Here is a 25,003-nt window from a genome sequence, read left to right as displayed (position 1 = left end):
CGTAATCGTATCATCGGTGCAGCGTCGGTGTAATCCATAATTACGCTGACGCGACGGTCTGATGTTGTTCCTCGCTCCTGCGGCAGCACACATCGCTGTGTGTGAAGTCGCAGGAGCGAGGAACATCTCCTACCGGCGTCGCCGCGGCTTCCGTAGGATATCCGGAAGGAAGGAGGTGGGCGGGATGTTTACATCCTGCTCATCTCCGCCCCTCCGCCGCTATTGGCCGCCTGCCGTGTGACGTCGCTATGACTCCGCACGACCCGCCCCCTTAGGAAGGAGGCGGGTCGCCGGCCAGAGCGACGGTCGCAGGGCAGGTGAGTGCATGTGAAGCTGGCGTAGCGATAATTTTCGCTACGCCAGCTATCACACGATATCGTACCTGCGACGGGGGCGGGGACTATCGCGGGCGACATCGCAGCATCAGCTTGCGATGTCGCAACGTGCAAAGCCGCCCATAGCCTTCATGGTATTCCAAAGTTTCTGGTGATCAACACAGTCGAAGACTTTGCTGTAATCAATGAAGCAAAATAGAGTTCCATGTTATATTCTTAGACCTTTTACAATCGCCACCTAATGTTAGCAATTACTTCTCTTGTTCCTCTGCCTTTTCCTAATCCTGCTTGTTCCTCTGGCAGCTCTTTGTCAAAATAAGGCTGTAGTCCTCTTCGTATGGTCATTCAATATTCCCATTCTTGATTGAAACTTAGGTCGTATTGCTTTGATCTTTTGGTATGCCGTCCTGGTTTTGCCTTCAGAGGTTCATTTTCTATCTCTACATATCTTTTGATGATAAAGTTCTTTGCTCGAATGGCTCTTTTGTTTTTTACTGATTTCTCCATCCTGCTTGTTACCTTTTACCATTCGTCTTTCTTCAATGATCTTTAAGATCTCTTCAGTTAAGTATTCCTGTGGGGGTCTCTCCTGCCTCTTGTTTATTGTCTTTCTAGCCTCTTCAGTAATATTCTTTTCATCCATAATTGCTCAGGATTTCTTTCATATGTGTCTAGTGATATAAATCTGTTGTCATTCCAAAAATCTTCAGGTATGTTGGCCAAATGTAAATTGGAAACGACCTGTAGTCTAGTCTGCCTGCATAACTTGACTAATTTTTGCTGTCAAAAGTTCGCGATTACTTCCACAGTCAGCTCCTGGCTTTATTTTGGTTAATGATCAACAAAATTCCATCTTTGGCGGACACATGTAGTCAATCTGATTCTTATAGGCCCCATTCGGTGATGTCCATGTGTGGCGTCTGTTTGGGATTTTAGAAGCATTTAATTTGTTGCACAAAAGTCAATGAATTTTCCTTCTGCCTTGTTTCGTTCACTAAGTTCAAAGTTTACAACAACGGTTCTAGGTTTGCGGTCGCCCACTTTGGCATTCAAGTATCGCATGATCATGAGTCTTGTTTTGGTGTTATGTCAATTTTCTTCTTGAACTTGATTGCATCTGTTGTTGGTGATTACACTTGTATAACTGTGACATGGATTGGCACTCCTTGTAGTTGTACCGAGATGACTGCATTGTACTTCAGGACAGTGCCAGCCATTCTTGGGTTGATAACAAGAGCAACACCATTTTTCCTTTGGATATCATTACCAGAATAGTAGAACCATTGTTGGTTTCACTGGAAATGTCCGGCTTGAGTCCACCTTAGTTCGCTAATTCTGATTAAGTCAAATTCTGTCTATTTCGGCTTTGATAATGTCGAGTTTGCCTTGGTTCATGGTTCCTTCATTCCAAGTTCCAGCAGCTTTTGTTCTTCCCTTTTGACCAAATAAAATAAGCACCAAAATGTCCTTGCGGCCTTGATCCTTGTGCATCACGAGACTTGATCATTCTCAGGTCATCATCGGCTCTTCCCCAGTAGCTTGGTGAGTGCCTTCTGACTTAGGGGTACATCTTCCAGCACTATATCAAATTTAATTTATTTGTACTCTTCAAGTTTTCTTTACATAATACGGAAGTAGACTGCCAGGCCTTTTTTTCGTTCAGGAATGTGGTTCATGTGAAGGGGCCACACTGAATTAGAGTTGTATGTTGTCCATACAAACTGTCTCGTCGCGCAATGTTCTGCTGCTGACACTTGCACTGGGAAGTATACTTAGTTTGGTTCCTCAGTTGAAACCGGTCTGCATGGGATGTCCCTGATGGCAAAATACATTGCCGACAGCTTGTGAGGCTCTGTGCGGCGGGCAGTGATGCACGGGCCATTCTGAAGATGTCGGCGGTGAGGGATTCAAATAAGGGCACCCAGAGTCGGCATGTGCGCAGATGGAGCTCTCAGTTCAAGCTCTCATCTGAGCGCGAGCCGCCTCCGGTCCATTGACGTCCCAGCAGCAGACTTAAGGGAAGTGGTGCCCGGAGGTGGCACGTGCGCGGATGGGATCTCCGCTTGTCATTGAGCCGATAACTCAATCTGCACATGTGCCAACTCTGGCCGCCATTTCTTTGAAGCCTGCACCGTCTACATCTTCAGAATGGCCCGTGCCTCACCGCCCGCAGTGAGCGCCAGCACAGAGCAGCGCCTGCAGTGAGCATCTGGCCTCCCATCTGCACCGCCCGCAGCAAGCATCTGGGCCCCCTCTGCACCGCCTGCAGCATCGCAGTACTCCAGCACTGCCCCTGCCTCCTGTGACTCCACGCCACCACCGCTGACACCCCTCCTCCCCGGTAAGACACCACCGGATTATAAAACAGACCTCTTATTTTTTTTTTTTTTTTTTTCCCCTCTAAATTTGGGTGCGTCTTATAATCTGGTGCGTCTTATAAAACGAAAAATACGGTACTTCTTCCACTCCTTGTAAACATCCATTTAATCAAATATGCAGCATCTGACAAATGGCGTTATTAAAATAGAACAGTAAAATATTAAATATTTCATTCACCTGCTTTATGTATTTGTGCTACAAATAAATATACATGTACCATATGTTAAAATACCCCGCATTTAGTATTAAATGGATTAGTAAGGAAAATATAACAAATAAAATGGATGTGTATATGGACAAAAATACTTGGTCAAGCACTATACAATAAATACCTACCTGAAAAAATATGCACTAAATTGAATTTATTGAAACAAAATACAACGAAATGAAAAATTATTGTGCAAATGGCCACAAGGTGGCACTGCTCACAAGATGCAGAAATAATAAATACAGAATATTCCATAAAGGGTGCTATGCTAATAAAATGAACATTAAAGAACGGTAATCAAGCTGGTGCGCAGTAAAAAATTAGTAATATTAATGCAAGAGATGCTACCCCTGCAATAATATATCACATTAACAGGTGCACAGTGCACTAAAAATAAGTGATGACAGCTGTCACTACAATAAAATAGATACAAATATCACCTCCAATAAAGTGATTAGTGCAAAAAATAGCAGCAGGAGTAGTAAGACACAATGGACTTGCTTGTAATAAATTACCAAGTGCCAAACAGTAACTATAGACAACCAGTTTACATAGCAGCACGGAATGTTAAAGTGCAAAGGTAAATAGCAGCCAGATAGAATCATAATACCTGTATCAGGAGCAGTGCCACGACCCCAACGTGTGTTTCGCCGCAGTGCCTTCAATCTCCACAGCAATATCTGTGCACCTTTGTGCTAAGCCCTACATAGGCTGCTATTCCCTTTTTATTAAAAAGCGAGCCATTATTTCAAATGGATCCTAAAAATGTGTGTGTGTGTATGTATGTATGTATATATATACATATATATATATGTATGTGTGTGTGTATATATATATATATATATATATATATATATATATATATATATATATATATATATATATATATATATATATATATATATATATATATATATATATATATATATATATATATATATATATATATATAATCTATCAGATATAAATAATTTATAGGAGTGCCATATAGGAGACTTTAATAGCGGTCTACAAATATCTGAAAGGTAGTCACAGTGCAGGGGAACTACCCTCTTCTCATTAGCACAAGGAAGTACAAGAAGCAATGGAATGAAATTTAAAGGAAGGAGATTTAGATTAGACATTAGGAAAAGCTTTCTGACAGTGAGGGCAGTCAAGGAGTATAACAGGCGACCACGGGAGGTGGTGAGCTCTTCCTCAATGGACATCTGCAAGAGGAAACTGGATAAACATATAGCTGGGATGATTTAGGATAACCTGCACTCGCAGGGGGTTGGACCTGATGGCCCTTGAGGTCCCTTCCAACTCTACCATTCTATGATTCTATGTGTAATGTGTATACATTACAAAAGAATTATTGTAAAAATAGCATTGACCATTATCATGCCAAATGAATGCTAACAAAAGAAAACTGACCTACAGTGTTATATAATACAAACCAAATACTGATTGTGCTCAACACCAACAAATATAAGCATGCAGTGCCCAAATACCAAAATATACCATTGTACAGTGCCCAAATACTGCTGTAGTGTCTATATAATACCAACAATACAAATACCAACATAGAATGCCAAAATATTACTGATTAGCTGCAACAGACGATATTGTAGCAGACGTCTGCTGCAGCTAATCGGGGTAAGATCAGCTGTTCTCCAGTCCTTTTGTGACCTCGCGCTCCCGCAGTCACGAGATCTGAAGAAGCAAAGGCGCATGCGCCGCCCTCTCATTCACAATACTAGGTAACGCAGACGCCAACTCAGACACTGTGTTACTGAATATAAAAATTGCATAGAGCCAGAGGGAGGAACAGGCGGCGGGGGGAACAGGAATCATGTGCATAACCCGCCCGAATATTATCTGGAGAGGTGCGCACGTCAATCAAAAAGTGGACGAGTTTTCAAACTTCATAAACTTGGATTTCACAGCCTAAACACCCGAGCTGCCCACTAATGGTATGTACAGACTGCCTGATAGTGCCAATACTGCACTGGCTGCACCTTATATATGGAAATCCTGATGTTTGGTTCCCTTTAAGGTTGTTACGTCACACGAGCCCTGCAACCAATCTGCGCCGCCTTCTCTCCAATGCCTTCAGACATATAAGTAATTGGTAGGAGGCGAGAGCTGCAGCCGGTTTCTCACTTCTGATACTTCCAATCCATGGGCAGCATGTATCAGGCACTGGCTATGTTATCCCCACCAGGTATGTTTGACTCTGAAATGCCACGGCTAAACTTTTAATAGCCGCTGAGGACCCAGCCACACTGTAGACTAGCCACACAGTTGGGTCCCTGGCGGCTTCCCTCACCTGCTGCTCTGTGTTGTCAGGTCTCTGCCTATCTGTGTGTATAGGAGAATCCTGTCACTTCAGGGCAGCGAGCGAGAGAAGCCGCCAGGGACCCACCTGTGTGACCAGTCCACAGCGCGGCGTGGTCCTTGGTAGCTATTAAAGTATGTTTTCCTCTGAAATGCTGCAGTGTTTGAGTCTAAAGGTACCGTCACACTAAACAACTTACCAGCGAACCCAACAACGATACAACCTAATAGGGATCGCTGGTAAGTTGCTAGGAGGTCGCTGGTGAGATGTCACACAGTCAGACCTAAGCGACGCTCCAGCGATCCCACCAGCAACCTTACCTGGCAGGGATCGCTGGAGCGTCGCTACATGGGTTGCTGGTGAGCTGTCACACAGGCAGATCTCACCAGTGACCAGCCCCCAGCCAGCAGCGATGCGTGGAAGCATGCTGTGCCTGGTAACTAAGGTAAATATCGGGTAACCAACCCGATATTTACCTTGGTTACCAGTGCACACCGCTTAGCGCTGGCTCCCTGCACTCCTAGCCACAGTACACATCTGGTTAATTATCCGATGTGTACTGTGGCTATGTGTGCAGGGAGCCGGCACTGGCAGTGTGAGAGCGGCGGACGCTGGTAACGAAGGTAAATATCGGGTAACCAAGGAAAGGGCTTCTTGGTTACCCGATATTTACATTGGTTACCAGCATCCACAGAAGCCGGCTCCTGCTGCCTGCACATTTAGTTGTTGCTGTCTCGCTGTCACACACAGCGATCTGTGCTTCACAGCTGGAGAGCAACAACTAAAAAATGGTCCAGGACATTCAGCAACAACCAACGACCTCACTGCAGGGGCCAGGTTGTTGCTGGATGTCACACACAGCAACATCACTAGCAACATCGCTGCTGCGTCACAAAAGTCGTGCCTCAGCAGCGATGTTGCTAGCGATGTTGCTTAGCGTGACGGTACCTTAACAGACCTGGGGGAGATAATACAGCAGATGGGGCGGCATGTATCAGCTGACAAGATTACGTTACAAAGTAACTGCCATTTTTATTTCACAAATCAATAGATCACATGACAATAAGCCACTTTGTAATATATCTTATCAGAGAAATCTGACTTTCTCCTTTTGCGCTGACCATTCATTCTCAATTTGAGTAAAATCTGTATTCAGAGAAGTCAGTTGTTTCCATTACTGAGATAGGAGATAATGTTGATGCTTTTAAAATTCAAGGAAGATGGGAGCTGGAGGCAGAAAAGACCCTGCTGCGAATTCTCCTGAAACAGTTAGGCTATGTGCCCACATAGCAGATTTGTGTGCACATTTTCTATAGGAAAAACCCCTGTGTTTTTTATTGCGTTTTCTGTAAGCGTTTCTTTCATGGCGATTGTGAGGGTTCCTGCGCTGTACCCCTGCGATCGCTGCCTAGTCTCTGGCTAATGTTACAGCCGGGACCCGGCTCTAACTGCTATGAGCGGTGCCCGCGACGCTCCCGCCAGTTTAACCCCCAAATGCTGCAATCAATCGTGATCACAGCATTCAGGAGGCAGGGAGAGGGGTCGCTTACCTCTCCCTTGCGATCGGGTCCCTGTAATGTGATCAACCCCAGGTTACTGAGCTATGGGTCGCCTAACAGACCATGTCGGATGCATGGTGTGGGAGGCGAAGTGTCAGTGCTGCAAGTGAAGCACTGACAGATATAATCCACTATAGTGATCGAGCACAAGCACTGCAGGGGATTATATCAGATGCAGAAAGAATTGACATGCTTCAGATTTTTCCTGCACCAAAATCTGCAACATGTGAACAGCAATCCAGGATTCTCATAGGCTTTGCTGGGAAGAATTTTCCTTACAGTATTGATTAAAAATCTGCAAGTAAAACCACATGAAAAGTGCAACAAAAACGCGGCGTGGGCACAGAGCTCTACAGTGTCCATAGCACTTTGAGCATCTCTTGTCAAAATCTGTGTTCACTGATGATAGATATTAACTGTGAATTAATGCTTTTGAGAACAAAGATCATTTTAGGGAAAATATTCTGTGTAATGGCCGTGTCTGACTGTACAGGAACATGGTCTCATCATACCACAGCTCCTGGGCAGGGGAGGATACAAAAAGCATACCCATATTACAACACAGGATTGTGAATTATTCTTCGAGGTTAAAAAAAAAACCCAAAAAGAAACAGGCAGGGAAATGTTTTACCTTATAAACAGAATTGGCTGCAATCCCATCCTGTATTGTTTGTATACTCTTTTGCGTCCTCCCCAGTCCAGGAGATGTGGTATGATCAGACCATGTCCCTGTACGGTCAGACACGGCCACTACACAGTACATAGCAGGGGAACATATATAAGATTATCTCAGCACACGAACACTTTTTATAAACACTACTAACTATGAAAGTTATTATTCCAAGATCTATTGAGTAAAATGAACTTTAAAATTAACGGTTTGTGAAAAAACTCCTGTAATTTTGATTAGTTCTATGGCAATAAATCTGTATGTAGGGGCTCAGAAAGAGACAATTCATAGTTACACGCTATCTGTCAGAAAGATCTCATTAACTGATTCGTAGGCTATGTGTGCACGTTGCGTAATTGCATGCAGTTACCTTACCCTGCGATCTGCACCGCAGCGTAACTGCATGCGTCCTGCGTCCCCTGCATAATCTATGAAGATTATGCAGGAGCCGTGCGCACGTGGCGTATTAGAGCGCAGAGCTTCGGCTGCTGCTCGAAGCGCGCGTTCTAAGAAGTGACATGTCACTTATTCCGTGCGCTCTGCTGGTAGCTCCCGCTCTGTCTATGGGAGGGACTGCAGTCAAAGCGCATGGAATCGGCTTTTTTTTTTCTTTCATTACGCAGTGTTTCTGCAGCGATTGGAAGCGCACGTGTGCTGCTCAAATCGCTGCTCAAATCGCTGCAGAGACAGTACACAACGTGCGCACATAGCCTTAGATAACTTTTTCTGCAGCCGGCAATAGACCTAGGAACGCAGAGGTTATAAACTGCATACACTTTAATGAAACTTAGTTGCAAAAATGGTTTGTAGCCGAAAATGCATGCATTTAACAAAAGCTCCTGATGATTTCATATTCTATAAACATCATTAAAACCTTCTAACTTTATTTTATGCTCTACCGGATTTATTTATTACAAACTGGACAACACCCTCAACTTATGCTATTAGTATAATAGGTGCCTGTATATTTTAGGAATGATTATTTCAAATGTGCAGTATTCATTGTATGAAAGGCAATCTGTCACCAGGGTTTTGCCACTTTGTCTGAGAGCAGCAGAGCGTAGAGGCAGAGATCCTGATTCCAGCAATGTGTCACTGGGCTGCTTAGTGTATTTTTGATAAGCTCACTGTTTAGTCAGCAGTAGATTATATCGTTAGAGGACTACTTGTCCTGCTGCCGGGTAGTCCTGCATATTCATGAGCTCTGTATAACCCTGCCTCCAACACTGATTAGTAGCTTTCTGTGTACACTGAGCATGGGCAAAAAGTTGCCAATCAGTGGTGTGGGCGGGGTTATAGATCCGCACTTTCAAATAGCTGTTAGATCTGCAGCAGAGAAAGCAGTGATTTTATTAAAATAACAGCAAGCAGCTCAGTAAGCGACACACCACTGGAATCAGGGCCTCACATTATGCTGCTCTCAAATGAGGTAGCTAAAACCTGGTGACAGATTCCCTTTAACACGGGGAACTGCCATTGACATGAGTTCAACTTTTTAGGCCAATGTAGCTACTTGGATTTGCTAGCCCTTTATTACCCTTTTTCATTTCTTTATTTTAGGCCCAACTGGCAGTGGAAAAACCACATTCATCAGTGAATATGCTTTGGACTTGTGCATGCAAGGGGTTAACACTCTATGGGGGAGTTTTGAACTCAACAATGTTCGCCTGGCAAGAGTAATGCTGACCCAGTTCTCCCTGCTGCGTTTGGAGGAGCAGCTGGACAAGTATGACGAGTGGGCAGATCAATTTGAAGAGCTGCCTCTTTACTTCATGACTTTTCATGGAGAACAAAATATAAAGTAAGTTATTAGCAACTTAATCGGAACCTGTCACCAAATTTGGCGCCTATAACCTGCAGCCAGCACCAGTGAGATCTTATATACAGCATTCCAGAATGCTGTATATAAGAGACCAGGCCGCACTGTAGAGCGTAAAAAATCACTTTGAGACCCCTTATAGACGTCAGTGTTTAAATAGGTGCAACACGTAACCAGTGTGATGTCCGTGTGAATTGTGTAAAAGATGGGCAAAGCCTGAAAAATTATAGCTATAGAAAGATATAACAGATAAAAGATAGGTAGAACAGATAAAATAGACAGAACAGATAGAATAGCGATATAGAAATAGTTAGCTTGGCCAGCTGTTTTACAGCATTTTTATTTAAAAAAAAAAAAAAAGTGGGGTCCCCCTAATTTTCATATCCAGCACAGGAACAGTAGCATCAGGAGTCTGCAACCCTCAAATGTCTGCTGTACCTTGGTTGGTTATGAAAAATAGAGGGGATTCCATACTTATTTCTTTGTCGCTCCATTGGGAGACCCAGACAATTGGGTGTATAGCTTCTGCCTCCGGAGGCCACACAAAGTATTACACTTTAAAAGTGTAACCCCTCCCCTCTGCCTATACACCCTCCCGTGCATCACGGGCTCCTCAGTTTTATGCTTTGTGTGGAAGGAGGCACACATCCACTCATGCATTCTCAGACTTAGTTATATCGGTTGGAAGAAAAGAGGGCCCCCTCGGGGCCCCCGGCATGTTCCCTTCTCACCCCACTTTGTCGGCGGTGCTGTTAAGGTTGAGGTAACCATTGTGGGTACAAAGGCCGGAGCCTCATGCCGTTTTCCTTCACCATCCCTTAGCGGCTCTGGGAGAAGTGGGATCCTGACCGGTCATCCATTCACTGGGACCGTGCTCCCTCCGCAGCCCCTGTGGGAATCTGCCGGACAGGAGTCTATTCATCCTCAGGGACCGGGCCCTGCATCTCTAAGGTACTCTGTGTCCCCATGGGGACTGTGCATGGAGCGCCTTCTTCCCGGACGCTGCAGCAGCTGCTGATTTGTGAAGACCGGCGGACTTCCGCGCTGACCGCGCCTGCTTGTCGGCCGCGGTCTTAAATTTAGTCCCCGGCTTCATCGCGGCCTAGTAGCAAAAATCCCGCCCCCGGGCCTGCCTGTCAGGGGTAAGGGCGGGCCTGCCTGTCGGGGGTAAGGGCGGGACTGCCGACCTGACGTCGGATGTGAGGGCCGGAGCATCCTGTCTATTTCCTCCCCCCTCACTGATCACTGTGGGGACCCCAGATTCCCGCACTTTTTCTAGCACTGCCCACGGCTCCACTCCTCCCCTGAGAGCTCTGGCACCCATTTTTTTGGCATTCTGCCGGTGGAGGATTACCAGTGAAGAGCTCTGCAGCTCTGGGAGACCTAAGGCAGGGAATCTGGAGGACACACACTCCGCTTTTTAGCGGTCGGTAAGCCACACCGGTCACCCGGTGCTGGTCCCCCATAGGGTGCCGGAATAGATACGTATTCCATATATATTTCTGTTCGGTCGGGCTGTATACCCTTTCCCATATACCCTCAGTGATCACTCTCCTAGGAGACAACAGCATGTCGTCCACAAGGAGCAAAGGTGCTAACGCACAGGGTTTTTTTGCGACCTGTACCTCTTGTGGGGCTATGTTACCTGCGGGTTCCACCTACCCTCACTGTGAGCAATGCTCGGCCCCTGTTTCGCTTGCTCAGCCGGAGCCTCGGTCACTAGTGGGCCCCTCGGCTCAGGTAGACCCCCCTGCTCCCCCTGTCCAGGCGGCAGGGACAGAGTTTGCTGCTTTTGCTGAGAAACTCTCTGAGTCACTTTCACAATCCATGGCTCAGTCTATGGACAAATGGTCTGCCAAGCTGCTAGAAGCTTTGCAGTCCAGACCGGTCCTTACACAGGCCCCGGTCCCTGTTGGATCGTCGCCCCCAGGCCCCTCTCGGTCCGCGCCGCAGCGCGCTCCCAGGGTGGGCCCTAGGTCTCACGTGGAGGACTCCTGCCCGGACCACAGTCCCAGACCGGTTAAGCGGGCTCGCTGGGAATCTTCCCCGACTTCTTCACGCTGCTCGGGTTCCCAGCTTGAGGACTCTCTGGAGGACGAGGCGGACGTCGCAGCTAAGGGCTCTGACCCTGACGTTGCCCTCAATCTTGATACACCTGAAGGGGGCGCCTTAGTAAATGATCTTATCTCGTCCATCAACCAGGTGTTAGATCTATCTCCCCCGCCTCCACCTGTAGAGGAGTCGGCTTCTCAGCAGGAGAAACATCAGTTTCGGTTCCCCAAACGTACACTGAGTGCGTTTTTCGATCACTCTAACTTCAGAGATGCTGTCCAGAAGCCCAGAGCGGTTCCGGACAAGCGCTTTATTAAGCGCCTTACTGACACACGTTACCCCTTCCCCTCTGACGTGGTTAAGGGTTGGGCTCAATGTCCCAAGGTGGATCCTCCAGTCTCTAGATTGGCGGCTAGATCTGTGGTATCGGTTGCAGATGGTTCATCGCTAAAAGATGCCACTGACAGGCAGATAGAGCTCCTGGTCAAATCCATCTATGAAGCCACGGGCGCGTCTTTTGCCCCGGCCTTTGCAGCCGTGTGGGCACTCCAAGCTATCTCAGCTTGTCTGGCTGAGATTAATGCGGTCACACGTAATTCTGCTCCGCAGGTTGCGTCTCTGACTTCTCAAGCGTCAGCTTTTTCTTCCTACGCCATGAACGCAGTCCTAGACTCTGCTAGCCGTACAGCGGTGGCATCCGCTAATTCTGTGGCAGTCCGCAGGGCCATGTGGCTGCGCGAATGGAAGGCAGACTCTGCCTCCAAGAGGTTCTTAACCGGTTTGCCGTTTTCTGGCGACCGATTGTTTGGCGAACGATTGGATGAGATTATTAAGGAATCCAAGGGAAAGGACTCCTCCTTACCCCAGTCCAAACCTAAGAGACCTCAGCAACGAAAAATTCAATCGAGGTTTCGGTCCTTTCGTCCCTCCGCCAAGTCCCAATCCTCTTCGTCCAGCAGGCCGGAGAAAGGCCAGAGGAACTCCTATGCGTGGCGGTCCAAGTCACGCCCCCAAAAAGCCGCCGGAGGCACTGCCTCCAAGGCGGCCTCCTCATGACTCTCGGCATCCCCGAACCGCATCCTCGGTCGGTGGCAGGCTCTCCCGCTTTTGCGACGCCTGGTGGCCACATGTTCAAGACCGATGGGTGAGAGACATTCTGTCTCACGGTTACAGGATAGAGTTCAGCTCTCGTCCTCCGACTCGTTTCTTCAGAACCTCTCCGCCCCCCGCTTGGGCCGACGCACTTTTTCAGGCAGTGGATGCTCTGAAGACAGGAGTTGTGATCCCTGTTCCCCCTCAGGAACATGGCCGCGGCTTTTACTCCAACTTGTTCGTGGTGCCAAAGAAGGACGGATCATTCCGTCCCGTTCTGGACCTCAAACTACTCAACAGACATGTGAGCACCAGACGGTTTCGGATGGAATCTCTCCGCTCGGTCATCGCCTCGATGTCACAAGGAGACTTCCTAGCATCGATCGACATCAAGGATGCTTATCTCCATGTGCCGATCGCACCCGAACATCAACGCTTCTTGCGTTTCGCCATCGGGGACGAACATCTTCAGTTCGTGGCATTGCCTTTCGGCCTGGCGACAGCCCCACGGGTGTTCACCAAAGTCATGGCATCCGTTGTGGCGGTCCTACACTCTCAGGGCCACTCGGTGATTCCCTACTTAGACGATCTCCTAGTCAGGGCACCTTCTCGGGTGGCGTGTCAACACAGCCTTACAGTCGCTCTGGCGACTCTCCAGCAGTTCGGGTGGATGATCAACTTCCCAAAATCCAAGTTGACACCGACCCAATCACTGACTTACCTCGGGATGGAGTTTCACACACAGTCAGCGGTAGTCAAGCTACCGCTGGACAAACAGCTTTCTCTGCAGGCAGGGGTGCAAGCTCTTCTTCGGGGTCGGTCACATCCCTTGAGGCGCCTCATGCACTTCCTGGGGAAGATGGTGGCAGCGATGGAGGCAGTGCCGTTCGCGCAATTCCATCTGCGGCCACTCTAATGGGACATTCTCCGCAAATGGGACAGGAGGTCGACTTCCCTCGACAGGAACGTCTCTCTTTCCCTTGCAACCAAGACGTCTCTTCAGTGGTGGCTCCTTCCCAATTCTCTATCGCAAGGAAAATCCTTCCTACCCCCAACCTGGGCTGTGGTCACCACGGACGCGAGCCTGTCAGGGTGGGGAGCGGTTTTCCTCCACCACAGGGCTCAGGGAACCTGGACTCCGGTAGAGTCTTCCCTTCAGATCAATGTTCTGGAGATAAGGGCAGTGTATCTAGCCCTATTGGCTTTCCATCGGTGGCTGGAGGGCAGACAGATCCGTATACAGTCGGACAACGCCACTGCCGTCGCATACATCAACCACCAGGGCGGCACGCGCAGTCGTCATGCCTTCCAGGAAGTCAGGCGGATTCTGCAGTGGGTGGAAGCCACAGCCTCCACGATCTCCGCAGTGCACATCCCGGGCGTAGAAAACTGGGAAGCAGATTTTCTCAGTCGTCAGGGCATGGACGCGGGGGAATGGTCTCTTCACCCAGACGTGTTTCGAGAGATCTGTCGCCGCTGGGGTACGCCGGACGTCGATCTCATGGCGTCACGACACAACAAAGTCCCGGCATTCATGGCCCGGTCTCTAGATCAGAGCTCTGGCGGCGGACGCATTAGTTCAGGATTGGTCGCAGTTACGACTGCCTTATGTATTTCCTCCTCTGGCGATGCTGCCCAGAGTGTTACGCAAGATCAGGTCCGACTGTCGTCGTGCCATTCTCGTCGCTCCAGATTGGCCGAGGCGATTGTGGTACCCGGATCTGTGGCATCTCACGGTGGGTCAACCGTGAGCGCTTCCAGACCGCCCAGACTTGCTGTCACAAGGGCCGTTTTTCCATCTGAATTCTGTGGCCCTCAACCTGACTGTGTGGCCATTGAGTCCTGGCTCCTAGCGTCTGCAGGATTATCTCAGGATGTCATTGCCACTATGAGACAGGCCAGGAAACCAACGTCCGCCAAGATCTATTACAGATCTTGGCGGATCTTCTTATCCTGGTGCTCTGATAATGGTTTTACTCCCTGGCCGTTTGCCTTACCCACTTTTCTTTCATTCCTTCAATCAGGAATGGACAAGGGTTTGTCACTCGGCTCTCTCAAGGGACAAGTATCGGCGCTCTCCGTATTTTTTCAAAAGCGCCTGGCCAGGCTTCCGCAGGTCCGCACGTTCCTGCAGGGAGTTTGCCACATAGTCCCACCTTACAAGCGTCCGCTGGAACCCTGGGACCTTAACAGGGTGCTAACGGCTCTTCAGAAACCACCTTTCGAGCCGCTGCGGGATGTCTCTTTATCACGTCTTTCGCAGAAGGTGGCATTTCTAGTGGCAGTTACTTCACTCCGAAGAGTGTCGGAGCTTGCAGCGCTGTTATGCAAAGCCCCCTTCCTGGTTTTTCACCAGGATAAGGTGGTTCTGCGTCCTGTCCCGGAATTTCTCCATAAGGTGGTATCTCCTTTTCATCTCAATCAGGATATCTCCTTACCTTCATTTTGCCCTAATCCAATTCACCAATGTGAAAAGGATTTGCACTCATTAGATCTAGTGAGGGCACTCCGGTTCTACGTGTCTCGCACGGCGCCCCTGCCCCGTTCAGATGCGCTCTTTGTCCTTGTCGCTGGCCAGCGTAAGGGTTCGCAGGCTTCCAAGTCAACCTTGGCTCGGTGGATCAAGGAACCGATTCTTGAAGCCTACCGTTCTTCTGGGCTTCCGCTTCCTTCGGGGCTGAAAGCCCATTCTACCAGAGCCGTGGGTGCGTCCTGGGCATTGCGGCACCGGGCTACGGCTCAGCAGGTGTGTCAGGCAGCTACCTGGTCTAGTCTGCACACTTTCAAGAAACACTATCAGGTGCATACCTATGCTTCGGCAGACGCCAGTCTAGGTAGGCGAGTCCTTCAGGCGGCGGTTGCCCACCTGTAAGAGGGTGCCGTTTCGGCTCTTTTTATTGAGGTATTCTTTTACCCACCCAGGGACTGCTTTTGGACGTCCCAATTGTCTGGGTCTCCCAATGGAGCGACAAAGAAGGGAATTTTGTTTACTTACCGTAAATTCCTTTTCTTCTAGCTCCTATTGGGAGACCCAGCACCCGCCCCTGTTCCCTTCGGGCTGGTTGTTCTTTTGTGTACACATGTTGTTCATGTTGAATTGTTCTTTTGGTTCATGGTTTTCAGTTCTCCGAACATCCTTCGGATTGAATTTACCTTAGACCAATTTATAAGTTTCCTCCTTCCTGCTTTTGCACCAAAACTGAGGAGCCCGTGATGCACGGGAGGGTGTATAGGCAGAGGGGAGGGGTTACACTTTTAAAGTGTAATACTTTGTGTGGCCTCCGGAGGCAGAAGCTATACACCCAATTGTCTGGGTCTCCCAATAGGAGCTAGAAGAAAAGGAATTTACGGTAAGTAAACAAAATTCCCTTTTTTTTAAATATTTGGATTAAAAAAAAAATGTGGGGTCCCCTCTATTTTACTAAAAATCAGCCAGGGTACAGCAGACAGCTGGGAGCTGATATTATTAGGGTGGGAAGGGTCATGGTTATTTGGCCCTTTACAGCCTAATAATAGCAACCCACTGCCACCCCACAAATGGCGTATCCATTAGATGCGCCAATTCTAGCGCTGAACCTTGCTCTTGTTGGTGCTGTGACAAACGGGGTAATACTTGTGGGGTTGATGCCAGCTCCAGCTGACATCAAGCCCTGGTATTAGTAATGGGTGGCGTCTAGTAGACACCACCATTACTAATCCAGTAGTTGAAAGAAGAATAGTAAAGTTTATTTGAACAAAAAAAACCTGCCTCAGTCCTCATTCACCAATTTATTTGATTTTTATAAAAAAAAAATAAATAAATGTCCGCTGTAATCCATGGTGAGGTCCCACGACGTACCCCAAAAAGACATAAGAGAACATCATTCAATAAATAAAGACAAGATACACGCTCTTTTCCAATTTATTTCCCCATCAAAGCCCTAATCCTGGTCCGCCGTAATCCATTTAGGGGGGCCCACGTCTATGTCATACTGCGGGCACATTCAATGGTGAACCGAACGTTCCACATTAATTGTGAGAGTAGCCCCTGCAAACACACACACACACACACACACACACTCTGCTGTGTATGCTTCCCTGCGGTGACCTGGACCTTATAAGGTGAGCCCAGGACACAGCAGGAGCACCCTCAGCAGTGTGTGTGTGGCCTGGTCAGGAGGTCATCACTGCTGTGTGTGCTTCCCTGCGGGGACCTGGACCTCATAAGGTGAGCCCAGGTCACCGCAGGGCCACCCTCAGCAGTGAGTGTGCGGGCACGGCAGTGATGACACGGGTTAATCGGAGTTCACAATTCACTCAGATGACATCCTGACGACACCCCTGCAACATCAGCGATACTGCGGGTGTCGCGGCAGTAACGTTACGGTTTCATCAGATTTCCAAATGAACTTGTGAAGTCGCTGTCGTTACACCCGCAGTACCGTAGGTGTCACGAGGATGTCGTCAGGATGTCATCTGAGTTCTTTGTATACTCTGATGACCTCCTGACCTCACTGCATAAACTGTGATTCTGTCCCCTTGGATACTCTGACCTCCTAACCTCACCTGTCCACAGCAATTCTGTCCCCGGCACTGATGTCTCCAACACTGTTGCTGCTTCCAAGTCCTCTGTGCAGTGCATATTCAATGAGTATAATGAGTGGGGGTCGGAAGCAAGTGACAGCAGCGCTGGAGACAGGCGAGTATAGAAAATAATCTTATTTCAGAGACACGTGTTTTCACACTGATGTCACATGGATCACATCATTGTGTGGTACGTGTGACACTCGTGCTGCCCAAGAAAAAACGGACGTGTACATGCAGGGAAACACGCACGTGTGAGAAACACCATAGAGTGACATGCGTACGTGTGGCATCCATGTTAAAAACATATGTCACACGTACCAGAAACACAGACGTCTGAAACCAACCTTATAATAACCTACAGGGGCGGTCCGGTCCTATGGATGTTGCTGCTTTCTGGTCCACCGCCTCCTCTCTCCGATCCGGCGCCTCCTCTCTGCTGCGATTGCCATCCTTCGTCTATGCAGCCGAGTATGGATTACGTGTCCTATGTCATCCACACAAGCTGGCATTGCGGTTCTGTGCAGGGGAGATCAAATTACTCTAAAGCGCAAGTGCAGGAAAAGGTGAAAGACCGCATGTGCACGACAATACTTTGATTGTTACTGAGCAGGGCAGATCAAAATGTGCCTGCGCAGGACCGCAATGCCGGCTTGTGTGAATGATGTCGGAAACGTCATCCATACTGGGCTGGGTCGAAGGAGGACAGCAATCGCAGCATAGAAGAGGCGCAGGACCAGAGAGCAGCGACACCGATTGGACCGAACCCCCCCAGGTGGGTATTCTACAAGTAATTTTTACATTGTACAGCGCGGCCTGGGCTCTTATATACAGTATTCTGGAATGCTGTATATAAGGGTTCACTGGTGCTGCCCACAGGTTATAGTCGCCAAATCTGGTGACAGGTTCCCTTTAACATGTGCAAAAATAAATGAGGGGTGCAAGTAGGGCTTTATTAATAAAAAAAAAAAAACAAATAAAAGTGTTTTTTGGTCATAACAGCCAATCAGCTTATATTTCATCAGACCATAATTGGAAATTACAAAGGCAATTTGGTTTTTATAGACAACACTGACTCTGTTCTTATGCAGATAGCATTTTGGGGCAGACTAAGAAAAAGTTTATCATAGCTGTTTAACTGCTTGCATATTCTCAAGCATGTAAAAACGGTCTGATCCATTTTAGAACATCATTGCATAGTCGTCAAATGCATGGTAAGAGCTGGGAGCTAGCTGAGTGACTCCCTCTCTATAGAGAAGGCAGAGATGGTTTATCATCCTCTCTGCCTTCTTGAATATATATAGATATATATAGAGAGATACACACACAATCCCCTCTTAAAAATCATGTGATTGCTGGATGTCAGGAGGGAGTGGGTACAGCTTGGTTTAGCATACCGAAATCATCCTCTTCCAAATTTGCCCTGTAACTGGGGATAATATGCCAGCCCTAGTAAGAGGGGAAAATTGCCAATTAAACAATTTAAATGCCCTAAAAGTTATTTTCTTTGTCGCTCCATTGGGAGACCCAGACAATTGGGTGTATAGCTTCTGCCTCCGGAGGCCACACAAAGTATTACACTTTAAAAAGTGTAACCCCTCCCCTCTGCCTATACACCCTCCCGTGCATCACGGGCCCATCAGTTTTTTGCTTTGTGTTGAAGGAGGCACACATTCACGCAAGATCCACATTTTAGTCAGCAGCAGCTGCTGACTTTATCGAATGGAAGACAAGAGGGCCCCTAACAGGGCTCCCGGCATGCTCCCTTCTCACCCCACTATGGTCGGCGGTGCTGTTAAGGTTGAGGTACCCATTGCGGGTACAAAGGCTGGAGCCACATGCCGTTATCCTTCCCCATCCCTTAGAGGCTCTGGGAGAAGTGGGATCCTAACCGGTCACCATGCACTGGGACCGGGCTCCCTCCGCAGCCCCTGAGGGAATCTGACAGACAGGAGACCGGGAATCATCAGGGACAGGCCCTGCTTCTCAGAGGTACTCTGTGTCCCCTTGGGGACGGCGCATAGAGCGCCTGTGTAACAGACGCTGCAGCGGCTGCTGTGTGTTTTGTGTCGCCGGGACTACCGCGCCTGTTTGCCGGCCGCGTTACTAAATTTAGTCCCCGGCTTCTGCGGCCTAGTACCACATACTCCCGCCCCCGGGCCTGCCAGTCAGGGGTAAGGGCGGGACGCTAGACTGGACGTCAGCGGTGAGGGCTGGAGCATACTTTGGTATCCTCCTCCCCCCTCACTGAGCACTGTGGGGCACCAGATTCCCGCACTTTATGAGGCACGCCCACGGCTCCCTCCTCCTCTGAGAACGCTGGCAGCCATTGTTATCATCACGTCTGCCGGTGGAGAACTTCAGACTGAGCTCCACAGCTCTGGGAGGCCCAGGCAGGGAATCTGGTGGACACACAACCGCTGTGGGCGGTCGGTAAGCCGCACCGGTTACCAGGTGCTGGCCCCCCTGGGTGCCGAAGTGTATATATATATCCATATATTGTATACATTTGCTCTGTTCGGCCGCATTATTTGCTTTTGGCTATATACCCTCCCTGATTGCTCTAAGAGGAGACAACAGCATGTCGTCCGCAAAAAGCAAGGGTGCCAAGGCACAGGCTTATTTTGCAACCTGTACCTCTTGTGCGGCTATGTTACCTGCAGGTTCCACCTACCCTCATTGTGTGCAATGCTCGGCCCCTGTGACACTCACTCAGCCGGAGCCTCAGGCACTGGTGGGACCCTCGGCCTAGGTAGAACCACCGGCTCCCACTGTCCAGGTGGCAGGGACAGAGTTTGCAGTATTGGCTGAGAAACTTTCTGAGTCACTTTCACAATCCATGGCTCAGTCTATGGACAGATGGTCTGCTAAGATACTAGAAGCTTTGCAGTCCAGACCGGTAACACAGGCCCCGGGCACTGTTGAATCATTGCCCCCAGGCCCCCCTCGGTCGGCGCAGCAAAGTGCTCCTGGGGTGACTCCTAGGTCCCACGGTGAGGACTCCGACACGGACCGCAGTCCCAGACCGGCTAAGCGGGCTCGCTGGGAACTTCCCTTGACTTCATCACACTGCTCAGGGTCTCAGCATGAGGACTCTCTGGAGGATGAAGCGGAGGTGGCAGATCAGGGTTCTGATCCTGACGTTGCTCTCAATCTTGATACACCTGAAGGGGACGCCATAGTAAATGACCTTATAGCGTCCATCAACCAGGTGCTAGAACTTTCTCCTCCAACTCCACTGATAGAGGAGTCAGCTTCACAGCAGGAGAAACACCAATTTAGGTTTCCCAAACGTACACGGAGTGCGTTTTTCGATCACTCCAACTTCAGGGATGCGGTCCAGAAGCACCGAGCATTTCCGGACAAGCGCTTTACTAAACGCCTTAATGACACACGTTACCCCTTCCCCCCTGACGTAGTTAAGGGTTGGGCTCAGTGTCCCAAGGTGGATCCTCCAGTCTCTAGACTGGCGGCTAGATCCATAGTAGCAGTGGCAGATGGTTCATCGCTCAAGGATGCCACTGACAGGCAAATAGAGCTCCTGATGAAATCCATCTATGAAGCCATAGGCGCGTCTTTTGCTCCGGCATTCGCAGCCGTATGGGAACTCCAAGCTATCTCAGCTTGTCTGTCTGAGATTAATGCAGTCACATGTGCCTCTACTCCGCAGGTGGTGTCTTTAACCTCTCAGGCGTCGGTTTTTTCATCCTACGCCATGAACGCCGTCCTGGACTCTGCGAGCCGTACAGCGGTAGCATCCGCCAATTCAGTGGCAGTCCGCAGGGCCATGTGGCTACGCGAGTGGAAGGCAGATTCTGCTTCCAAGAAGTTCTTAACCGGTTTGCCATTTGCTGGCGACCGTCTGTTTGGCGAGCAATTGGATGAAATTATTAAACAATCCAAGGGAAAGGACTCGTCCTTACCCCAGTCCAAACCAAACAGACCTCAGCAATGGAAGATACAACCGAGGTTTCGGTCCTTTCGGCCCTCAGCCAGGTCCCAAGTCTCCACGTCCAACAGGCCACAGAAGGGCCAGAGGAACTCTGATTCATGGCGGTCTAAGTCACGTCCTAAAAAGATCGCCGGAGGAACCGCCCCCAAGGCGGCTTCCTCATGACTTTAGGCCTCCCCAAACCGCATCCTCGGTCGGTGGCAGGCTCTCCCGCTTTTGCGACGCCTGGTTGCCACATGTCCAAGACCGATGGGTGAGAGACATTCTGTCTCACGGTTACAGGATAGAGCTCAGCTCTCGTCATCCGACTCGTTTCTTCAGAACATCTCCGCCCCCCCGAGCGAGCCGATGCACTTTTTCAGGTGGTGGACACTCTGAAGGCAGAAGGAGTGGCGATCCCCATTCCCCTTCAAGAATGTGGTCGCGGTTTTTACTCCAACTTGTTTGTGGTGCCAAAAAAGGACGGATCATTCCGTACCATTCTGGACCTCAAACTGCTCAACAGACACGTGGACGTCCCTCGACAGGAACGTCTCCCTTTCTCGGGCAGCCAAAGCCTCTCTTCAGTGGTGGCTTCTTCCCACTTCTTTGTCGAAGGGAAAATCCTTCCTGCCCCCATCCTGGGCTGTGGTCACGACGGACGCGAGTCTGTCAGGGTGGGGAGCGGTCTTCCTCCACCACAGGGCTCAGGGAACCTGGACTCCGACAGAGTCCTCCCTTCAGATCAATGTTCTGGAGATAAGGGCAGTGTATCTAGCCCTAAAGGCGTTCCAGCTGTGGCTGGAGGGCAGGCAGATCCGAATTCAGTCGGACAACGCCACGGCGGTGGCGTACATCAACCACCAAGGCGGCACACGCAGTCGTCAAGCCTTCCACGAAGTTCGGCGGATTTTGCTGTGGGCGGAAGCCACAGCCTCCACCATCTCCGCAGTTCACATCCCAGGCGTAGAAAACTGGGAAGCAGACTTTCTCAGTCGCCAGGGCATGGATGCAGGGGAATGGTCTCTTCACCCGGACGTGTTTCAAGAGATCTGTTGCCGCTGGGGAACGCCGGACGTCGACCTAATGGCGTCTCGGCACAACAACAAAGTCCCGGCATTCATGGCACGGTCTCAAGATCACAGAGCTCTGGCGGCAGACGCATTAGTTCAGGATTGGTCGCAGTTTCGACTGCCTTATGTATTTCCTCCTCTGGCACTGCTGCCCAGAGTGTTACGCAAGATCAGGTCCGACTGCCGCCGCGCCATCCTCATCGCCCCAGACTGGCCGAGGAGGTCGTGGTACCCAGATCTGTGGCATCTCACGGTGGGTCAACCGTGGGCACTACCAGACCGACCAGACTTGCTGTCTCAAGGGCCATTTTTCCATCTGAATTCTGCGGCCCTCAACCTGACTGTGTGGCCATTGAGTCCTGGATCCTAGCGTCCTCAGGGTTATCTCAAGAGGTCATTGCCACTATGAGACAGGCCAGGAAACCAACGTCCGCCAAGATCTACCACAGGACGTGGAGGATCTTCTTATCCTGGTGCTCTGATCAGGGTTTTTCTCCCTGGCCGTTTGCCTTGCCCACTTTTCTGTCTTTCCTTCAATCCGGAATGGACAAGGGTTTGTCTCTCGGCTCTCTCAAGGGACAAGTATCGGCGCTTTCCGTGTTTTTTCAAAAGCGTCTAGCCAGGCTTCCGCAGGTACGCACGTTCCTGCAGGGGGTTTGCCACATAGTCCCATCTTACAAGCGTCCGCTAGAACCCTGGGATCTTAAGAGGGTGCTAACGGCTCTTCAGAAACCACCTTTCGAGCCGATGAGGGATATCTCTCTATCACGCCTTTCGGAGAAGGTGGTCTTCCTAGTGGCAGTCACATCACTTCGGAGAGTGTCTGAGCTAGCAGCGCTGTCATGCAAAGCCCCCTTCCTGGTGTTTCACCAGGATAAGGTGGTTCTGCGTCCGGTCCCGGAATTTCTCCCTAAGGTGGTATCCCCTTTTCATCTCAATCAGGATATCTCCTTACCTTCTTTTTGTCCTAATCCAGTTTACCAATGTGAAAAGGATTTGCACTTGTTAGATCTCGTGAGAGCACTCAGGCTCTACATTTCTCGCACGGCGCCCCTGCGCCGTTCTGATGCGCTCTTTGTCCTTGTCGCTGGCCAGCGTAAGGGGTCGCAGGCTTCCAAGTCAACCTTGGCTCGGTGGATCAAGGAACCGATTCTTGAAGCCTACCGTTCGTCTGGGCTTCCGATTCTTTCAGGGCTGAAAGCCCATTCTACCAGAGCCGTAGGGGCGTCCTGGGCATTGCGGCACCAGGCTACGGCTCAGCAGGTGTGTCAGGCGGCTACCTGGTCGAGTCTGCACACTTTCACGAAACACTATCAGGTGCATGCCTATGCTTCGGCAGATGCCAGCCTAGGTAGGCGAGTCCTTCAAGCGGCGGTTGCCCACCTGTAAGAGGGGGCCGTCTTACGGCTCTTTTTATCGAGGTATTCTTTACCCACCCAGGGACTGCTTTTGGACGTCCCAATTGTCTGGGTCTCCCAATGGAGCGACAAAGAAGAAGGGAATTTTGTTTACTTACCGTAAATTCCTTTTCTTCTAGCTCCTATTGGGAGACCCAGCACCCGCCCCTGTTCCCTTCGGGCTGTTGTTCTTTTGTGTAGACATGTTGTTCATGTTGAATTGTTCTTTTGGTTCATGGTTTCAGTTCTCCGAACATCCTTCGGATTGAGTTTACCTTAGACCAGTTTATAAGTTTCCTCCTTCCTGCTTTGGCACCAAAACTGATGGGCCCGTGATGCACGGGGGGGGGTGTATAGGCAGAGGGGAGGGGTTACACTTTTTAAAGTGTAATACTTTGTGTGGCCTCCGGAGGCAGAAGCTATACACCCAATTGTCTGGGTCTCCCAATAGGAGCTAGAAGAAAAGGAATTTACGGTAAGTAAACAAAATTCCCTTCTTATGGCCTAATGGGAGGGCACAATGTGTGAAGTATAAAATAAATAAGCAGTAAAAGAAAAATTTAATACTGGATGGAGCACACATGCGCCTGCTTGACCTTAACTTATTGTCTATGGGACCATCGAGTATAGTGCTCAGCAGCCCCTGGCATTCCTTTAGAGAATGAGTGCCATGGAGGTAAAGCATATGCACCCTCTCTATTCAAGATGGGGCCTCGGAACACAGTTCCTGGGACTTCTGGGAGGGTGACCTTTTTTATTTGTGGGGGGAGGGGTTAGGAAAATAGCCCTGTAAACTGTATTTTAGTGACTTTGTGGTAGTACAAAACCAAAAAATAAAATAGTTTAAATGAGACACAGCAGATCTGCATTTTCTAGGAGGCAAATTGAAAGATGAAAAGTAATATGGCGGGCACTGCAGTTTTTTTTTGTTTTTGTTTTTTTTTTTTTTTTTTACATCGCGCATTTATGCAACAAAAAAAAAAGAAAAAACCTACTGAAAGAATGCAGAAAGATGCAAAAAATGATATTAAAGTGTAAGAGAGAAGTCTAATGCTTTCTTTTCCACCCTATTTAGATCTGTGATTGCCACCATGCAGCACTCGGTGTATATGTATGACATTAACCATGTTATCATCGATAATCTGCAGTTCATGATGGGCCAGGAGCATCTCTTTTCAGATAAGTAAGGACTAGTTTATGTTGCACAAGTAGTTTGGTATAATAATTATGTATATAACGTATCACAAATATAATTCCAATGGATTATGAACAGTTCCATTTTTTTTTTAACTCTTGTAAAAGTGAGCATATTTTTAATACTGGCTATTGGGTGGATTTTGTATTACAGCTCAATAGTAATCAAACAGCTTTCCCAAAGGCCAAAGTGCCTAGTTATTTAGTAATGAATGCTGTTATTTCCCATTCTGAGTATTTTCTCCTACTTCTGACAAGGAAATTCTGCTCAGTTTAGTCAACTCTGATACAGGACCTGTCACAAGGTGAAAAGAGGGCAGTTTTTACTCTTTTATTCCCAGTACTTCCATGAGTATTACAGGTTTTTTTAGGCTATGTTTTTACGATGACTATTTGGTTTGGATTTTCTCT

The 25,003-nt window shown here is 48.9% G+C and overlaps 1 protein-coding gene across 1 annotated transcript in view; it reads left to right on the top strand.

Moving 5' to 3' along the window:
* TWNK (twinkle mtDNA helicase) overlaps positions 1–25,003 on the top strand; it is a 49,105-nt gene that overhangs the window by 2,771 nt on the left and 21,331 nt on the right. The window contains exons 2-3 of the mRNA XM_075341494.1: positions 9,032–9,272; positions 24,474–24,581. Coding sequence (XP_075197609.1) covers positions 9,032–9,272; positions 24,474–24,581 — 349 coding nt within the window. The remainder of the gene's footprint in view (positions 1–9,031; positions 9,273–24,473; positions 24,582–25,003) is intronic.

This window comes from Anomaloglossus baeobatrachus, chromosome 1, assembly GCF_048569485.1.
Source record: "Anomaloglossus baeobatrachus isolate aAnoBae1 chromosome 1, aAnoBae1.hap1, whole genome shotgun sequence".
NCBI lineage: Eukaryota > Metazoa > Chordata > Amphibia > Anura > Aromobatidae > Anomaloglossus > Anomaloglossus baeobatrachus.
The sequence above is the reverse complement of the archived record's forward strand: the minus strand, read 5'-3'. Positions and strand labels throughout refer to the sequence as shown.